General features: G+C 41.9%; 1 protein-coding gene across 1 annotated transcript; it reads right to left on the bottom strand.

Annotated features, from left to right (window-relative positions):
* Window positions 1-1226: 1226 nt before the first annotated feature.
* On the bottom strand, window positions 1227-13686 carry olfml2bb (olfactomedin-like 2Bb). The gene is made up of 9 exons (XM_066661709.1): window positions 13423-13686; window positions 11440-11703; window positions 11009-11116; window positions 10480-10641; window positions 8213-8399; window positions 6169-6558; window positions 4353-4529; window positions 3250-3536; window positions 1227-3072 (listed from the first exon to the last, which is right to left on the bottom strand). The coding sequence occupies exons 1-9, from the start codon at window positions 13597-13599 to the stop codon at window positions 2755-2757; spliced, it is 2070 nt and encodes a 689-aa protein (XP_066517806.1). The 5' UTR covers window positions 13600-13686; the 3' UTR covers window positions 1227-2754.
* Between the last annotated feature and the right edge of the window lie 6203 nt (window positions 13687-19889).

Here is a 19889-nt window from a genome sequence, read left to right as displayed (position 1 = left end):
GAAGCTAAGAGTTTTTTAAGGTGAAATGTCATGTTTGAAGAGAATAACAAATGTTTTCTGTATGTGGATGAAGTTTAACTTGTCTGTAAGTTATTATTTACTATTTGAAGTACCACAAAACTCATTTTTAACTCATTATTTAGTTTTATAGCACTTTTAGTAATGCAGTTAGCTGACCCCGAGTTTGGAGACATTTCCACCTTAATCTGAACCAGCAAAAAATGAATTAATATTACCTATCTATGGATCAGGAATAAAGCAATATCCTCATCTCAGTTTGTGCTTTTCAACATTTGGAGCTCTTCTGTTGTCTAAAACTAACTGCCATAAGCAGGGACAGAGAGAGAGAGAGAGAGAGAAAGAGAGAGAGAGACTAGCATACCGGAACGAGACACTGGGGATTCGTAAGCACATTAGACCAGTTTCAAACACGCTAACAGAGTGGAGAGCCAAATGGTGAGGTACACATTATCTACCATAATGTGAACTACACCTTTAGGTTTGGACACCCTAAAATAGGTGAAAACACCCATTCAGTGAGCTGAACCATATTACTCGTAAATTTGGTAATTGTAAATATTACAAAATATTTTCCAAATTCATATCTGGAAGAATTTTATGTTATTTCAGACACCCTTGAAGTAAAAGTATTTCTCATATCATCTGCCTTCCTACTCCCCTCCCTTCATTAGCATTATGTTGTACAGCGAAGGCACTGTATGTTAACATGTGTAGCTAACTCCTAACGTTTAATACACTTTACTTTACTGCCTATTTACTGCTTTTTTAATTAGACTGTGTCAGCAGAGTTCACCGAAGCACACTTTTTTCCATTTATGTCCCGGAGAAAAAGTTAAACCTCCTCCAATTGTCATTTTATAATTCAAACTCTGGCCACACATTTTAAGCTCTACAGCCTCCATGTTTTTTTTTAATCTTCCCACACAAACCACATGAACAAGCTTCACCTCTGAGAATCTCGACCCCACAACATCATGCATTTGAAATCACCACTGGATAAATGCTGGATCATGCTTCTCGCAGTCAAACTGATTGTTTTTTAAGTGCTCACTTTATTTACACAACTAACAATGGCTGTTGCAGACAGTCTCAAAATGAAGTCAGTTTGGAAATTTCAAAAAAAAAAAAAAATCAGAAACCACATTTATTTCAGTTACATTTATAACAATAGACATCGATCAGCCATAACACTGCTGCTGGTGTCCTTTTAGGCCCATAGTGTAGAGCTGTTCGCCTCTCAGTGGACAGATGGACTCAAACCTCTGTGGGTGTGTTCAGATCTGAGAGTGAGAGTGGAGCCTGGTGTTCTCCTCCCTTAAAAGTGCTGTTTATCTGAGGGGGATAATTTTGGTTATTGTTATGAGTCCCAGTGTTTGATGCATCTTCGGATCACTTCTTTGGCCAGTTTTCCCTCCCTGTCTCAGATCAGATCTACTCAGAATTATCAGCTGAATGTAACTAATGAAGGAAAACCAGCAACTTGCACAGTATCTTGTCATAGGATTTATTTAAATTAACTACCGTATATACACCAGTCACAGATGCTGTAAGCAGTTACAGTAAGAACCTTGTCACATACAATCCCACATCACGGGGCAGGGGGAAACCACTTGTCTGCTAGCGCTACCAGAGGTCCTGCCCCCATGCCCTGAAGAATTCTGAAACTAGGAAGGGAAAGGGATGCACCCCCCACCCCCAACCCCCTATGGGGGCAGCCGCGGTCTAATGCTTAGAGAATTGGGCTTAGAGGTTTTTTTCTCCATGACCAGCTGCAAATTAGGGAAGTGAAGAAAAAGAACTAGCTCCATCCTCGCAGGAGCATCTCACAGGATCCAGACTTGCGATCCCAAAAGATGTGAAATCTTGAGAGATTTATATCGCTAGATATAGTAAGGGAAGGTGTTGTAGACTGAACCACAGACCTGTGTTCTACCTACTGAGCAAACACTATTCTGTCCCACCCTTTCTGAAGTTGATGAATGTTTCTTTAGATATTGCACATCTAGGTTCTGCTGGGTGCGAGGTGCTCCCCCGCTTAAGGGCAAGGCCACCCTGGTCCTGTTGATAGGAGTTACTCTCACCAGAGGGGTTTCTTTCCCTTCTGAAGTGCAGAGTGGGCAAGAGGGTCTGGATCTTTGGTAGTGCCGGCAAACCAATGTTCACCAGTGTTCCCCACCATGACATTCATAAGAAACACATGCACTTTACAGAGTGCAACCAAACAAACAACAATCATGACATATCAAAAATAGTGGTATATAAAAAAAACCTTACAGATAGCGTAGACTGATCTACAATCCACTGATATTACACTATATGGCCAAAAGTTTGTGGACACTTGAAGGCAGGGTATACGTCCAGAGTTTGTCACCCTTTTTGCTGCAGAAAGTTTCTGGGAAGGGTTTAGGTTTAATGATGGAACATGGCTGTAAAAATGAGTGAGGTCAGGTACAGATGTTTTTCACTCCAGCTAATCCCAGATGCATTGGATGGAGCTCCAAACCCCAGAGAACACAGTTCCACTGTTTCACAGCCCAATATCGGTTTGTGTTTGATCTCTTTGGGACACTTCAAAGTGTTGTGTCTCATCCCGCGTTGTGGTTTTCTATTCCGATTAAAGAAACCGTGCGTGCTGTGCCCACCCTGGACGTCTAAAAACTTCAGGACATATAGTGCATCTACTTACTATTGTACTGAAAGTGCTGAGCAGTAACTAGTGAATTTCTACAGGAATCAATAGGCGAAAATCACATCGTAGGTGACCTGATGACCATTGTCCCAGGCGTAAAGTGTGCGTTCTTTTGGGTTGTAATCGATCTGCGTGGTGTGTGTGTAGTTGTTGATGAAGGGAAGCCCAGGCACCATCTGGGTGTGCGTGTGTGTGTCAAAAGCATATGAGATGTTAGCATGAAGGCGGTCAAAACTGTCCACAGCGTACAGGACGCCACAGATAAGGAAGCTGTTGCCATAGTGATTCCTCCTCAGACCTGTCCTCCAGCTGTCCTCCTTCTGCAGATCAGTGGGGTTCAGCTTACTTAGCACTATCACCTCCTGGGGGGAGTAATTATATCAGCCATTATTAATGTAATAACTATAGCACACACTATGACAGAGGTGTTATATGTTTTGTTCATGTTTAAATGATGCACAGATGTGAATCAGATAATTACAGTCAGGCACTGTGTAATGAGTCAAATCTGTGGTTGAAAAACTCACACTGTGACTGACCTGATATATTCCTTGCTCATCTAAAGCTGGGTACACCATCCACAGTCCACTTTCATCCACAGCAAAGTCTATGTCAGAGTGTCCCCTCCACCTCCAGGGGACGTCCTCTTCCTCCTCCTCAAACACAGCGTCGTGGAGCGTGGTCCAGGATGCCACATAGCGCAGGCGCAGGTCAAACTTGATGATGTCTCGAGAGAAGGCTCGGTTGTAGTAAAAGGCTCCATTATAGACCACATGACCCGTCCCGATCCAGTTATAAGGGAGTTTATATGAGTTTGAGGAACGTCCTGAGAGGAGAAATACAAAGGGATCACGTTGGTCAACTAGAATATTTTACAAAAATTATTATTTAAAACAGGGCTTGACTGATATGGATGTTTGTGTCCGGTACTGATTCTGCAGGATTACAAATTATATTTTAAAATATTCATATCATAAAACCACCATTCCCTTTTGGTTGTTTTTTGAAACATCTGTGACCTTATTTGGGCGAAATACCACAAGGACCAAACACCACAGCCATGTTCTTCCCTGTCTAAAATGCCCTGTTCAGAACAGCCACTTTCAGCACCTGTTCCTTTAAACGACAATGAGCTGCTCACTGTTAACCCTGACCCGACTGCACAGCAGTGAGGAGTGAGGGGCAGAAGCTCTGGTTTTTAGTAGTTTTCGCTCAGTTCTCTTTCTTCTCAATTCTCATTTTCTCAGTTTTTACTCAGTGCTGTTATTTCTCTGCATTTGTAGTATTCTTTTTATATGATTTAACCAAGACTTTTCCTCTTATATATTCAACACACACCAGGGGGTTGTGGGCGGGGTGTTTCTCTGTTTAGCCACATCACTTAAGCCCAAAGTCAAGTCTGTCCAATAGGAATAGAGCTGAGGGAGAATCCTATAGGACGTCCTTAGGCTTGAGTTAGCTGGATAACTGAGGAAAACTGGTCCTCAAGCTGAAAAGCTTAAGTCTGGTTTTACACATGAATCCATTGGTCATGCGGTGGGAGGCTAATGTAATTGCTAATGACAAGCGTGAGTGAGATGGTAGTCCTTTTCAAAAATATGAGGAAGTGCTGAGTGGAGATGCTGTTATGAGGTTGAATCACCTTGTTTGAATGTGTCCATGTCCCTGAACTCTAGCAGGTTGCTGCCGTAGTAGTTGTTTGTAACGTAGATGACCTTTCCGTTTCCTTTGGGATCTTTCATCCAGGCACCTTCGTTTCGGCCGTATGTGTTATGAGTCACAGGGTCACTGATAGTGGATAAAGTGTCCTTACATACGCCTATAGATTCAAAAAACAAACAGGGAAACATGACACTTCATCAGTGCTGCTGATGTCTGAATGCAATATTGCTTTTTGTGAGTCTCAGATGACAAGAATTAAGTACAAACTGTCTTAGATGTAAAGCACAGAATAGCACCTCCTTGTGGTACAGTCCCTAAATATGAGTGAGTATGAAAGTGAGTGCAGGAGTTCCAAGCCTGTTCCATGACGTGTTTCATAACTAATCCATACATTAATAAATTTCAGTGTACTGTAACTGTCACAATAGATATTTCTGTGGTGGATTTATTGTCCCAGGAACAACTGCGATAAACAATATTATTATTATTATTATTATTATTATTATCAATTTAAGACCATTTATACCACTGAATAATATATTAGAATAATAATGCAATTACACCCCTTTAAAGAGCAATTTACCTTTAGCCAAAATTATAAAAAATATTAAAAATTGTCATTGGAAATTATATTATTAAAATATAATAATATTTATATGTACTAAATAAACAAAATATAAATAAAATAATACCACTGCTCCTCTGTGGGGGGTCCTGAGCATTGAAAAACGGGGTGAAAATGGGCTGACCAAGTATGCAGAGCAACAGATGGACTACAGTCTGGAATTGCAGGAAAATAAAGTGCAAAATGGCAGTGTGTGAAGATTATAAGATTTTATATAAAATATATTGTAACCAAAGGTGGCACGGTGGCGCAGCAGGTAGTGTCGCAGTCACACAGCTCCAGGGGCCTGGAGGTTGTGGTTTCGATTCCCGCTCCGGGTGACTGTCTGTGAGAAGTTGGTGTGTTTCCTCCTGGTGCTCCGGTTTCCTCCCACAGTCCAAAAACACACGTTGGTAGGTGAATTGGTGACTCCAAAAATGTCTATAGGAGTGAGTGAGTGTGTGTGTGTGTCTGTGTTGCCCTGTGAAGACTGGCGCCCCCTCCAGGGTGTATTCCCGCCTTGCGCCCAATGATTCCAGGTAGGCTCTGGACCCACCGCGACCCTGAATTGGATAAGCGGTTACAGATAATGAATGAATGAATAACCAAAAGTCTCCAGCACCCCCTCCAATGTGTGTCCCCTGCCTTGCGCCCAGTGATTCCGGATAGGCTCTGGACTTAAGCGCTTACAGACAATAAATGAATGTCTCCAGCTGCATGTTCACGACCATTTAATTTTGCACGTGTTCGTGAGGAACTTATAGAGTCGTCTGGTTCCATTCACCACCACTGAAAACAATTGAACAAAATATCCACAATACACAAGAAACATTTTGTTTACACATTTGTGTTTACGATTTGGTAATCCTTCACTGTAGGTTATTGCTTATAAACCTTTCATGACAACTAACAACAGACCTGCATTAACATCTATAAACGCTTATTCCAGGCAGTGTCTATTGTCATAAAAGTTGCTTTGGTCTGCTCCACCCTGGAAAGTGTCCTGACCACTGCGGCTTGTTGGACTCAGCATTTATAGATGTTTATGTGAGTTTATTCCAGTTCTCATGAAGGGCTTGTGTGTCTTATATAACCTCATGAACGTTGGCCTACAACAAAATGTTATGCAAATCATCACATTGACCACGTCTATGTCCCCAAGTAAACCCCTGATACAGCTAAAGTACCTCACCTTGGGTCTTTGGGCCCTGTGTGGTTGTTTGGGCCGGTATCTCATCCCAGGTGAGGCGGGATCTGAGTGTTTTCGTGGGGGATGTAGAGTTGGGGGCTAGTCTTGGAGCAGATGCAGGGCTGGTGTTGGAGGTTGTGGTGGTCACGGCAACAGACATGGTGGAGTTGGATGTAGTGATGTGCTGAGTCTGGGTCACGGTGGGCAGATCCGTGGTGGGGGATATATCCTGAGGGTCTGGCTCTCTGCTGAGGTCCTGTGTGGGTTCTGGAGCTGTGGTGGTGGTGGTTAAAGGCTCTGCGGCTGAAGTGGGAGTGCTGTGCTGTTGCTTGGGGATCTGGTCTTCTATTATTAAATCCACTGAACCGTCACCGCTCAGGACATCGTCCTTCACTGGAATACAAGGAGGAATAAAAGATTAAGTGATAGTGTTTCACCACCTTTGGTAACCAGAGGCTAATAAACAACGGTAGCTTTACCCTAAGCACTCTGTAGAAAGAGAGGAAACATGCAAAAAGTTTTAGCTGGATGTGTGTGTGTGTGTGTGTGTGTGTGTGCTTTACTAAGTTTGGTTTTGAACCCCTAACCTCTGCCACTGAGGACAGGAGCACCACATGCTGGTGAGTGTGAGTATGATCTAATGTGTCTATGAAGGGATGAAAGGGACAGGGAAAAGTGGGAAAGAGCAAACAAAGGAAAAGTCAGTGGACGTGGTCAAAGAAAGGATGTTCTTCTAACTGAAGGACAACAAAAGTAAATCTTGTCTTTTCTTTTTTAAAGGACTCGGAAACTCCAATAAATTGTAGTAGGGAGAAGAGCCTCTGACGTTGCTACTCTGGACTCAACACTGCAGAAACTGCACTATGTAACTGTGGAGATGGGTAGGAAACTAGCCCTATTTCCTAGTGTCTCTTTAAGATGTTGATTTTCTGATTTTCTTTTATTTTTTCTGTCCTCTTGTACTCTTGTATTTTTTTGCAGATTTATTTTCTGTTATTTATTTTTCTGTTCTCTTTTGGGTTCTTTACCAGCTGCTCCTCTACAAAAGTACAAATTTGTCTGAGGGTCTGTCCGTGGCTGAAACAGCCATTTTTCCTACTGAACATAGCTTGGGCAATCACCCCAGAGCCTTGTGGGAGTGGAAGTCCTTGGTAGAGTCTGCACTAGAGGAGCGCTGCCACTACCACTCGCTGGCAGCACGTTTTTTTTTTTTTTTTTTGCAATGAGACTGTGTCCATATTAAAAGCAGATTTCATTATTTGGAATAATTCAATCAGTAAGAATTTTTGCGTCTTTTTGAAAGTTTCCGAAGTCTGGTTCCTATCACCACAACTGTGAGTCATTTCCGAAAGTTGGCAATTAAACAAAACATGGTTAGTGTCTGAGGTTTGCTGTGCTGGAGCTGTGAGGCTAATGTACTGTTATAGAAGCATGTATCCCACAAACTTGCACTGTACAAACCCATAAGTCATCACAAACTTACCAAATCCCTGCTGGGACCACTCATTCATTTATTCATTCATTCATTGTCTGTAACTGCTTATGCAGCGCAGGGTCGTGGTGGGTCCGGAGTCTACCCGGAATCACTAGGCGCAAGGCAGTAACACACCCTGGAGGGGGCGCCATTCCTTCACAGGGACACTTTTGAGTCGCCAATACACCTACCAACGTGTGTTTTTGGAAGAAACCCACGCAGACACTGGGAGATTTAAAAAGTTTGTAGACACCGTTAAACGTTAGTGGATTGATCTCTGTTAATGCCCACTCTGGACATAAATGTATATGGGCACAGTGTGGGTTTAAAGCTCCCAGCCCTGGTGATGAAAGAGAGAAAATACATTCTCTTGCATAACAGACCTCCTAGAATCACGGACTAATCAACCAACCTCATCAAATTCTTACAGCAATGTTCCTACATTAAATGTAAATGCTCTCCAGAAGAGTAGAAGCTATTAATGCAGCAAAGAAGAACTGTTTAACTGCTGGATGAGCAGGTTGTCTACACATCTGGACATAGTGTGTATGTTTGACCTTGTGTATCACTGACCATCCTGCTGTCCATCGTCATCCTCTTCAGCATCAGCTTTATAGAAGGTCATGCGTCTGATGCTCATCCCATTTGGCCCAGTTTTAGGTTCTGGGGGTTTATTGTCCTCAGGACTTTCAGAGTTACTCCTCTTCAGAAGCGGCCGGCCGGAGCCCTGGACTCCTACAAACTTCTCCTCATACTTCCTCTGGAAAGAAACAAAGAACAGACCCAACAGGATGAATCTGATTTGCGTATAAACAGACGAGACCCTTGGGGCTTTATTTAGCCCAGATTCCAGCCTTTTGTGGCCATATTAATAACACACTGCTTTGAATACGGGGGGAGTTTGTGGTGTGGGTGGATGCCTTGGATGGGGATTGAGGAAAGTGGCTTTGATCTAATAATACTGTACAGAAAAGCCTGACGCGGCAAAGTGGACTAATACTTTCCACAGAGCTAGAGCTTAGCCTGACTCTTGCCAACAGCTGAATCTTCCTCCCAATCACACCCCATAGAACACACTCTCTGTGTGTTTAGGATTAGTGGCCTGTGTATGGAGATTCCTTGTGTGGGTACAAGAGGGCAGAGCTCTTTTTTAAGTGTTGTAGGTCATTAACTTTATTGCTAATATCTCATAGGGAGTGTTTACAGACAGACCAATAATACAATCAATATCAGATACTGGCACTTATCTCTTTATTCAAATGAGGATGACATTTCCCAGTTTATTAGATCAGATGAAACACTGAACTGGATTTAACACATTATAGATCCACAAGGAAACACAGGTCTGGAACCTGTTTTTTTTTTTTTTTGTCTTTAATCCTGGTTCTAAGTGAGCCTGCAAAAAGGAAGGAACAAACTCTTACTGATCTGTCTGAACTGATGACAGAGCTGTGTTCAGTTCTCAACAACAACAACAACAGGGACCAGGGCTTAACATGCAAGCAGAGCAGAGTAGAGTAGGTACCATGCTTTGGGTTGTGGGTTCAATCCCTGCTCCGGGTGAATGTGAGGATTTTGAGTGCTCTCCCCATGACCATGTGGGTTTCCTCCCAATAAATACAAAATGCATGCTAGGTTAGAGTCAGTGGTCTCTGTCTGCTTGTGTTAGAGCTAACACTAGATAGATAGATAGATAGATAGATAGATAGATAGATAGATAGATAGATAGTTAGACAGACAGACAGACAGACAGACAGACAGACAGACAGACAGACAGACAGATAGATAGATAGATACTTTATTGATCCCTAGGGGAAATTCCAGGTCTCAGTGGCTTACAGACATCACATACAACAAGCACTAACTGCAATGGACTAATATAAAGAAAAAAAATTCCACTGTACATAAGACACAGTAGAAGATAGAACATGATACTAAAATACTAAATGCTAAAAATACTTTATAACCTAAAACAAATATCAAAATCGACATAGAGTCCTTAAATATACTATATAGGCTGAGTCATATATCAAAATATCAAAAATCAAATACCAAAAGGATGCTTAAGAATGATCAAACATAGGCTATCAAGAATCTGTGATACAGTGAACAGCTGAGGATGACCTCTTGAGTGCAGTATATAGTTTAAAAGTTGAAAAGTGTGGATAGTGCAAAGGATATGGATTGTGCAATATCAGTATAAACTGAGGTTTGGAATTAGAAATAAATATAGTAAAATAAATAGCACAAGGCAAGGCAGTTCAGTGCAATGATCCTGTATTAAGTATAAAACTACTATTGTAGCTGTCAGGTTAAAGTACACATGAGGTAGATGAGTTGGTTGACTTGTCCAGTGGTTGACTTGTCTATTGTCCAGTTAGGTACACATGTACAAATATGGGGGAGGTGGATGGGCAGACAGACTATGCAGAGAAGTCCATCTCTCCTCTCCCCTTAAGTGATGCATTGAACAGCATTGAACCATTGAGTTCTCCTAGGGGCCTTTATGACTTTCCTCGTACTTCACCAGGTGTTTCTGCTTGAGGTGGTGAAACCGATTAGTTATATTTCCCCTTATTGTTAGGTATTTCCATGTTGTTTTGTACATTGTATATTTCATAACCAAATCACCTCCACACAATTGAAGTTGGTATCCTTTCTGGAATTTATCCACCACAGACACATTTTCTACCGTACTGCTGCTGTGCCTAAATTACTTACATATGAACATACGCCATGTTATGAGTAACCGCATAATGCCATTACATATTCAAGTCAGAATATCTCTATTATTATGTAATTACATTAGGGATCTTTATCAGCTTTTATATATATCTCACCTCAGTGTCTGAGAAGGCTGCAGCCACTTTCTTCTGCAGTGAAGGTTCCATTTCATTCAGACGTTTTTTCTTCTCCAGACGCTGCTGGGCTCGCGACCCCTTGCCCTGACTTTTCTCTGCCCTCACGTTCCCTCGCTCCTTTGTGGGGTTCCCAGAAAATGACTGAACAGGAAAAACTGCATTAGAAATGTCTGAAAGATTCAAAATAAGATGATAATGCAGAGTGTAATTCACTTTAACATAACATAAGTGGGGAAGAAAGGAAGGGTGGTTTCTGTCCCCCTATTACAGTTCAGTGAATCATCACAATGATTTTGAAGCTGTAAATGTAAGGCAAAAACACTACATAGTGTTGCTTTAATTCAACAACCTCTTTGGGAAGCCACAAACAGAACAGTAGCATATTCCATAACAATAATTATATGGTTTAGAAACACATGCATCATACCCCAGTTTTTAACTTACTTATTAGAAATATCTGTTACGAAATGATACAAATACCCACTGTTTCCTCAGGAATGGGTATTACCTTTTCTATGTTATCCACTCGCTCCAGGAGTTTTGTGGTCACTGAGTGCAACTTTAACAGATCCATCCCATAAAACGCCCCCTCCAATAAATCCATAATTGTAGAGAGCTGTCAAGGAAAAAACATCAGCTCAAACTCTGTTCACACACTCACACCTTTGAACAATTTTACACACTCACCCAGTCACTCACACACTCACACCTGTGTAGATTAACACGTGTTTGGACTGTGAGCACACAGAGGAAACCCACACAGACACAGGGAGAACACTACATGAACTTAATGAACTCATACAGTCTAGGTTATGCATGTAATTATAGCTGTTTAAATGAAACGTTGCACGATATTAAGTGTCACGTAATGTCTTTTGAATTCAGTCATAAAGCCGAACGGACACAGGGTTTATAGGGGGTGTTAATGAATGTTTCTACCTTAATGTCCTTGTTGCCTGCCTCCTGGAGCTTCCTGAACCTGTAATCGCCCTCGCAGGGGTTCAGCGCAGAGGGAGGAGCGATACACACACACTTCCTGCAGTTCTGACCCGTCACTGTCTCCACTGTGTAGAAATCCTCAGGCCTGCTCTCCCCGTCCTCCACTCTCTTACACGCCGTCCGGCTCAGAGGTCTGACCACACACTTACAGCTGCAGTCAGGCCCCTCGGACACAGTCTTCACCTTGTCATAGTCTCCCAGGAGCTGAAGGGTTAACACACATTCAGAGCTCACATTTAGCAGTGCACGCTCAGAAACCTGTCCCTGAGATGTCCTCTGTCACAGTACTCACATCTATGTTGCTGGACTCCAGGCTTTTTAAATGGAAAACGTCATAGAGCTGGCTTTGTAACTCACTCATTCATATACATATTCTGTCACTCACTATACATAACTTCACACATACACACTCACATTTACATATGAACACACATACTCACTCACTCATATACACACTCAAACATTAACTTACTCACTCACATACACACACTGCTCATATGCACACACACATACATAAATATTCACTACCTTATACACACTACTACTCACATATTCACATGCTTACATACCACTCTCCGCTGACTCTCACTCAAACACATATTTACACTCACTCACTCACTCATTGCTGTTCAATAGATGCTATTGGTGCTGTGCATCCAGGACATGGTGTTTCCCCAATATTTAATTTCTATTAAATATATGAAATTATTCCAAAATTAAATTATAAACGTAACTATTATAACCATATAATTTGAAAAGTTTGGTGGCACTGTGGTGCAACAGGTAGTGTCACAGTCACACAGCTCCAGGTACCTGGTCCGGGTGACTGTCTGTGAGGAGTTTGGTGTGTTCTCTCTGTGTCTGGGTGGGTTTCCTCTGGGTGCTCCAGTTTCATTCCACAGTTCAAAAACACTTGTCGTTGGGTAGATTAGTGACTCAAAAGTGTCTATAGGTGTGTGTGTGTGTGTTGCCCTGTAAAGGACTGGTGTCCCTCCAGGTTGTGATACAGTGTATTATAACTATGCAAATTTCTACAGGTTTCCTTCATGTTTTAAGACACTTTATCCAGTGAAAGTTTTTGATTCCATTAATAACAGTGAGACAAAAGAAGAATTAAATCATTCATTATCTGTAACTGCTTATCCAGTTCAGTGTCGCTGTGGGTCTGGAGGGGGCACCAGTCTTTTGCGGTGTGCACAAAAGGACCAGTGCCAGAGATTTTTCCATATATCCCATAACTTCCACTAGTCAAGAGGAGCCCATTCTCATTTACTTTGCTGTGCTGCACATCTGAGGTATGCCGTATGCCCAAAAGATTGTGGACACATACTAATCCAGGGTTTCTTTTGAATTTATAAGGCATTTGTCCCAATTTTGTTGGAGGCTCTAATTCTCTTAGAGAGTTTACCTAGGTGAAACACTGCTGTGAGGATTTGATAGCAGCCCTGAAAACATTGCTGAGGTCAGGTTCTGATGGTGGATGATGAGCTCTGGACCACTATATTAATACTCATAATCATCACAAAGTTGTTGGATGGAGCTCTGTTCCACTGCTTTACAGCCTGACGCAGTGGTGGGTGAGGGCTAGGGGTGTGTGTGTGTTTGTGGCAGGGTGTGGCGTGGGGTGGGGGAGTTGTTGTATACAGCTCTGTTGAAATGCAACACAGCTCTGCACTGCGGGTCATTTGTGTAGGCAATGTTTGGCATTGCACATGGTGACATTTGTCTGTGTCCCTGTGGGTTCACAGTATACTTATATTTCTTGGGAGTGGAAGAACATTTACGAAACTGAATTATTGCACTAAGGTTTAGTAGAAATTAATCCTCGCTCTTATCATATCAGCTTCACCCCTGCACAGAGACTTCTCAATACATTCCTCAGCATTTTAAACATTCTGAAAAAATGTCCTCACTGTCCCTTACCTGGGTCATGATGTTCTCTTGGTTGTCCATTTCATCCTCCAGTGTTGCCCCATTTCCTTCAAGTTCATCTGTGACAGTTTTCTGGTCTTTTACTGAACTGTCCACCATGGTCCAGACCGCAGGAGCCCAACAGATTGTCCAGCACCAAACCCAAAACTGGACCCTGGAGGTCATCATTATTAGATATCCAAGTGACTGTACACTACTCCACACCCAGCTGGGTCAGAATCCCTCACTGGACAGTCCAGAAAGTCAGGTATGGGCCTGTAGTCTAGTTCTTCATGAGCTTTTCCAGTAGCCCTCCAACTGGTGATAGACACAGAGCCCTTCCAGAGTCCAGGTTCTTTTCTGTCTGCACTCCAGCGCCTGTTCTGTCGTTGATGTCCAGTGAGGAGTTCTGGATGGTCAGCCGGCTGAGTGACTGAGTGTGAGGAAGTGGGAAGGACCTGAGAGAAGAACTGGAGACAGGGAGGAGTCCAGGCATTTTGAGGTGATTTTCTTTAACCCTTTAATATGTGCTTCTTCATGAAACCAAGTAAGAGTTTTTACATAGTACTAATTAGGATGAAACATATGGGGTGATATCCTTTAGGCAACATCTGAAATATTCTTAGTAAGGGAACATACTAAGGGTTCTCTAGAGTGATGGAGTTTCATTCAGCAGCATTTGGATGAGTTGGAGTATCAGATCAATCAAATCCCTACAAGGTGTTCTTCAAGACACGGTGATATCATGTAAGGTATAAACACAGTGGGAAACTTCATTGCAGTCTCAGTTCCAAATCACAAAGGCACAGTTGGTTGGTGGTGATCTGGTTTGGAGCCTGATTAACCCTGCTCTATTCATTTGTTAGGTTTCTTACCATGATACATCATAGCCACACACTGATAAACATCTCCAGCGCCATCTAATGTACTGCAGCTCTCCTAAAATACAAACTAACCCATCAATCAGCTCACTGCATGTTCATTTTTGAGCCCTGAGCGCCACCTACCTGTAAATCCACTCCATTCAAGCAATGTTCTCCAGGCTTCAAGACTTTCTTTGTACTTTCACAGTAATATTTCTTTTCTTGAAACTGTTATTAATTTAGGTATCAGCGATCTTATTTGTATGTTTTTTGATGATGTTGTACATCAAAAGGATATAAATATTAAATTCAGAAAATATTTATGAGGTAAAACATATATGACATTTTTAGATTTTATTCTTCTTTACCTCAACCATCAACTTCTGTACATTTGTTAAATCTAGAGATCAGTTTTTCAGTTTCCTGAAAAATATATATTTCATATTTACTTGCAATATGATCATTTATTATGGAGTGAATTTTGTGTCAAAAGTTCTACAAAAGCAAAAATCAATCTGTAGGTAATATTCTTAGAATAAAGAGCAGAAAGTACATAGAATACAAAATGTTAAAAACATATCAAAAGTTGATTATTAAAAGATACATAGTTACTTTAAACACTCTTTGCAGTTATTTGATACGTATTTTCGTTTGCATTTTGCCAGTCTTTGCTTTCTATTTTTCTGTAAGTTCTTTTGTTTTTCTGGAATCATTTAGGGCTTCTGCTTTGTTTTTTGTTGCTTCTGACTTTTGCAACACTTTTTACGGATGGGAGGGTTCACCTTGAATTTCCATTGGTCACTTACTTTTCAAAGTTTGTTACTTGTGACATCTCACTGGCCTGAAACAGAGAGAAGAGGGACTTTGTCATTGCTACGCTGGGCTCAGCACTGCAGAAACTGCACTTTGTAACTTTTGGAGGAGGGTACCTGCTCTGTGGGGAATAAACCGGTTCATTCAGGGATAACAACATAGTCTGATTCCTCATGGGATGACTTTACTAAACATTGTTTGATCATTTTTGGGGTGTGATAATGACTGGTGGCTCCTTTAAGCAGATCCCATTATCTGTAACCGCTTATCCAATTTAGGGTCGCGGGGGGTCCAGAGCCTACCTGGAATCATCGGGCGCAAGGCGGGAATACACCCTGGAGAGGACGCCAGTCCTTCACAGGGCAACACAGACACACACACATTCACTCACACCTACGGACACTTTCAAGTCGCCAATCCACCTGCAACGTGTGTTTTTGGACTGTGGGAGGAAACCGGAGCACCCGGAGGAAACCCACGCGGACACGGGGAGAACACACCAACTCCTCACAGACAGTCACCCGGAGCGGGAATCGAATTCACAACCTCCAGGCCCCTGGAGCTGTGTGACTGCGACACTACCTGCTGCGCCACCGTGCCGCCCTTAAGCAGATCCCTTCTTTGAACTTTCTTTCCTGTGTGTTTAGAATAGAGCCCCTCTGTGGAGCTTGTGTAAGGAAGTTGAGGTTGGAGCAGCTGATCCCGGACTGTCATCTCTCCGTCTCACACACATCAGCAGAGCGGGGCTTTTTTCTGTTGAGTAATGCTCCATCATTACAGCCTCGGAGGAATGTGCTCACTCCATTTTATGTGACAGGCCGAACTATTATAGTTGGCACTGACACACACACACACACACACACACAAAGCATATGAACAACGGCCTATTGTACAGAAACAAAGGCTCTCAGCAGTGTGTGGAAGTGATGAAGTTTATCTCAGCTTCAAACAGGTACTTACACACACACACACACACACACACACACACACAAAGGTTGTTTTCATGCGTTGTGGGACATGAATATATATTTCATTTTGTGGTGACATGCCCTTACCTTATCCATATGTATAACTAACTCTAAACCTCAACATAAACCTAACCATAAGCTTGGTTTGAGGGGGGATGTTGGGGTGAGTGTCAGACCCTTCTAATTATTACTTGAAACCCCTTAAAATTATGAAAAAAGTGGTCAAAACATATGTATCCTTCTTTCCTGTAACTGAAAAATGGCAATATATCTCCCACATTCATGTCTGGAAGAAGTTTGTAGTACGATTTCAGGCACCCCTAAATCCGACCGTACCATTTCCCGTCTTTTCTGCACACCTCACTCCAATCATTGGTCATGACTTCATTAACTCTGCCCTTGTGCAGCTTTAGAAGGCACTGTATGTTAAATAGTTATTATTAGCATGTTTAATAGTTTAATACTTAATTGCATTCTGAGTTAGAGAGTTACTTTTTTTTACTAATTAGCAACTAATTGCTAGTTACTCTGAATTAGATTCTGCCAGCTGCATTTGGATGAATGCTAACATCAGTTATTTTACTGTAAAGTGGTTCACAGGTTTCCATTTATATCTTGGAGAAAAAAAAAGTAATATTTAATTTACGCTCTGACCTTAATGTAAACACAATGCATGTCTTCACCTTAAGATTGAAAAATATACCAGTTTGTGGTTCCCACAAAGAAGAGAAATCTCCGTAAAGTGAGTGTACACACACACACACACACACACACACACACACACACACACACAAACACACACACCACACCTGTGCAGCTTAATGAAGACTCATTGTTTTAAACATGTTAAATCACAGGTCCTGATTGTGTCACCCTCTCTCAGATCTTAATCAGAGAACAGAGACAGAAATAGACCCCAGAGCCAAAGAGACTCTTTGAACTCTCTAAAATGTACAAAAGTATGTAGACACTCATTAGAATTTGTAGTTTTAAGATGCAACCTTTGTTGATTTAGTGATTTAATTGTGTATGTGCAACGTGTATAATCTCTATTGAAAAGCATTGTGTAATATGCCCTGGAGCAGTTGCACATGAGGGTGGGAATTCAAAAGAATTCAAATGCCCCCAAGAACCACTTGGCACTAGGCAGGAACATAACCCACTCACCCAGTCACTCACAACTGGTGGCAGTTTCACACACTCACCCAGTCACTCACTCATTCACATATGTGGACAGATGACATGAGTGCTGTTGGACGAAGAGTCCCTCTCTATTTTAACTGTTTTTCGACTCCAAGCTGGGGCCAGTCTCGGGGGAAGACAATGTCCCTAAAGTCTTCAGAGGGAAGTCTGGACTTGTTTGGAGTCAGAGCTGAATTTATTGCCCCCCCACCTCCACCTCCCCACCACCTCCTTCTCAGTGATAAACTGATGCTTCATTATGTGTAAAGGTGTAATCACTGGAGCCTGTGTCTGTACACAATGTTCTGTAGATTTCTATTGATCATTTTTTGCTATAAATCTGCATAAGGCAAATCCCCCTATCTCCATTAAAATGTAAATATTATAAATCAACAAACCAATAAAAATGTCCCAAAATTATTTGGATATAATCTTTTAAAATTAACTTACAGTGACTCCTGTGAATGTTTTTTTCTCTTGTAATGCTGCCATTTTGGAGATACAAGGTTTTGGTCCCATGCCCAAAATACACAGCCTATTACACTATACTGCAGGGAACCTACTCAACTCAAATCTACTCGCCTTTTTTTTCCATCAGGTAAGTTTGGTCCTGATCCTGGAACTGGTTTCTCCCTGCTCTCTCATGGATCTGAGCAAGCTGAACTGTGGTGTGTAAACCTTGCAGAGTGCTGATTATCCAGCGAGAGTTGTCACTCTACGCTACGCATTGCAGATGTCCAGCACCAACTGTCCATCTCTAAAATCTCCAGCTACAGCAAAGATCACATTTGTTTTTATCTGACTCACAACGGCAGCTCTTAAAATATTGCTGTGGTCTTTTGAAGAGGTTCAAATGCTCCTTGAATTGGTGGCTGACGAAATAATCCAGCAATAGATGCTGCAACAACAAAGGCACAAATTCTACTGATCTGTCTGAACTGATGATGGAGCTGTACTTAGTCCTAAAGAACAACAACATGCCAATATACGATGAGTAAACAATGCTTAATATTGCTGCCGCTGTTGTTGCCCGCTGTTGTTGCCCACTGTTCCCGTTAGAGACAGGGTTTTGAGACAACACTGAATACATTTTGGGGTATGAGTTCTGATATGGTGCTTTTCCACTGCATAGGTCCGGCTCTGCTTAACTCAACTTGGCTCAGCTCAGCTCGCTTTAAGCTTGTTGCTTTTCTACCAGCACATCTCCTTCACGAAATGGAGCTGGTGACGTCGCAAAACCCCATCTGTAATGAGAATTGCAGGCTTTGAAAACCACAAATGGTTGTAAATGTAGGTGCTATTTACTCATTGTGTATCTGCGTGTTGTTTTTATTTTTTGGCCTGAACACGGCTCTTCTTCAAAACACCTTGAGCTTAAAGCTGCTGTTGTGAGTCCGATAAAATGAAATGTGAAAACTGCTGTAACTTATGAGATTTTACAAGAGACGAGTTTGTGTAGGATTTAAACAAGATCGGCATTTCGTGGTGATTGACAGGTCTTTGGCCAATCAGAGCTCTGTAGGGTTTTTATGTCACATGGCACCGTTGGAACCCGGCGCGAACAGGGACTGAAAAAGTACATGGTTCCAGGTACCGGATTTGGCCAGTGGAAAAGCAAAAAGCTGAGTAGAATTTCATGCAGTGGAAAAGTGCCAGTAGTAGGGAAACAAACCAGTGACCAGGAACCAAACTGTAGGTACCAATGGCGTAGATTTGCTATCGACATTGTTGGGGACCTATGAATCAACCACCCCCCTATTTACTGCTTTTTTTATTTTATTTTTTTCCTTTCCTCCGTGATAAAAACCACAATGTAAGAGAACTTGCAGTTTGTTGTGCAGTTAATTTCCAAACCATGTTATTCATAGCTACAGACAATTTAAGCCTGCTGTTTTTATGATGGACTCGTTTCATTAGCGAACTTGACTTTAAGTGACTTGTACGTTTATTTGAAAAATAGCTCCTTATGTCCACTTTCTTTTTTTGCTGCCATCCTCACTCGCTTTTGACACCCATGTGATACCCACGATGCACATGAGTATTGCACATTAACACTGGCTTATGACAGGTTTTCTTCCAGTTTTGCACATGCTAACAACCAAATGTAGCAACAGCGTCTCACGTGACATCAGGGGAAAGGCACAGCCAATAACACTGGTCATATGTGTTAGATTTATCTCTTTCTGCACCTCTAGGTTAATGAGACATTGACAGATTGGGGATCTTTTTTTTTTTTTTTTTTTTTGGAGGTGATCTAGTTATTGGTGGGGACACGTCACCTACATCCATGCTAATTTTACACCCTTGGTATGTAGTTACCATATTGGACAGATTATTAGGCTTTTGGTCATGTTCCTCAAACCACTCTTGAAAAGCTGTGTCTTTTTCTGTAGAACTTCTGTAGAACCTATACGAAGTAAACATACAACTTTTGATTTAAATAAATATATAAAAAACGTTTTAGACATATGTGTGTGTGTTTGTGCCTTAATTCAACGAGAAATACCTTTTTCTTTTTTCCTCATTCCGAGTGGTTTGGGGGCACCGATCCCCCTACTATCGAAACACATTTTGAGACCACCCTGTCCCCCCCAAAGCCCCGCCCACCTCGCGCCCCGCCCTCGCGGTTCTGCAGGTTGGGGTGTCCTCCTAC

The sequence above is a fragment of the Hoplias malabaricus genome, chromosome 1, assembly GCF_029633855.1.
Source record: "Hoplias malabaricus isolate fHopMal1 chromosome 1, fHopMal1.hap1, whole genome shotgun sequence".
NCBI classification, from domain to species: Eukaryota; Metazoa; Chordata; class Actinopteri; order Characiformes; family Erythrinidae; genus Hoplias; species Hoplias malabaricus.
This window is presented reverse-complemented; position numbering and strand designations above follow the sequence as displayed.

Excerpts from the sequence above, each read along its gene's own strand:
- olfml2bb (XM_066661709.1), bottom strand. The coding sequence starts at position 13,599 with ATGATGACCTCCAGGGTCCAGTTTTGGGTTTGGTGCTGGACAATCTGT. Across the intron at positions 3,537-4,352 it reads CATGGACACATTCAAACAAG|GACGTTCCTCAAACTCATAT; the intron begins GTGATTCAACCT and ends TTCTCCTCTCAG. Across the intron at positions 3,073-3,249 it reads ATGAGCAAGGAATATATCAG|GAGGTGATAGTGCTAAGTAA; the intron begins GTCAGTCACAGT and ends TACTCCCCCCAG.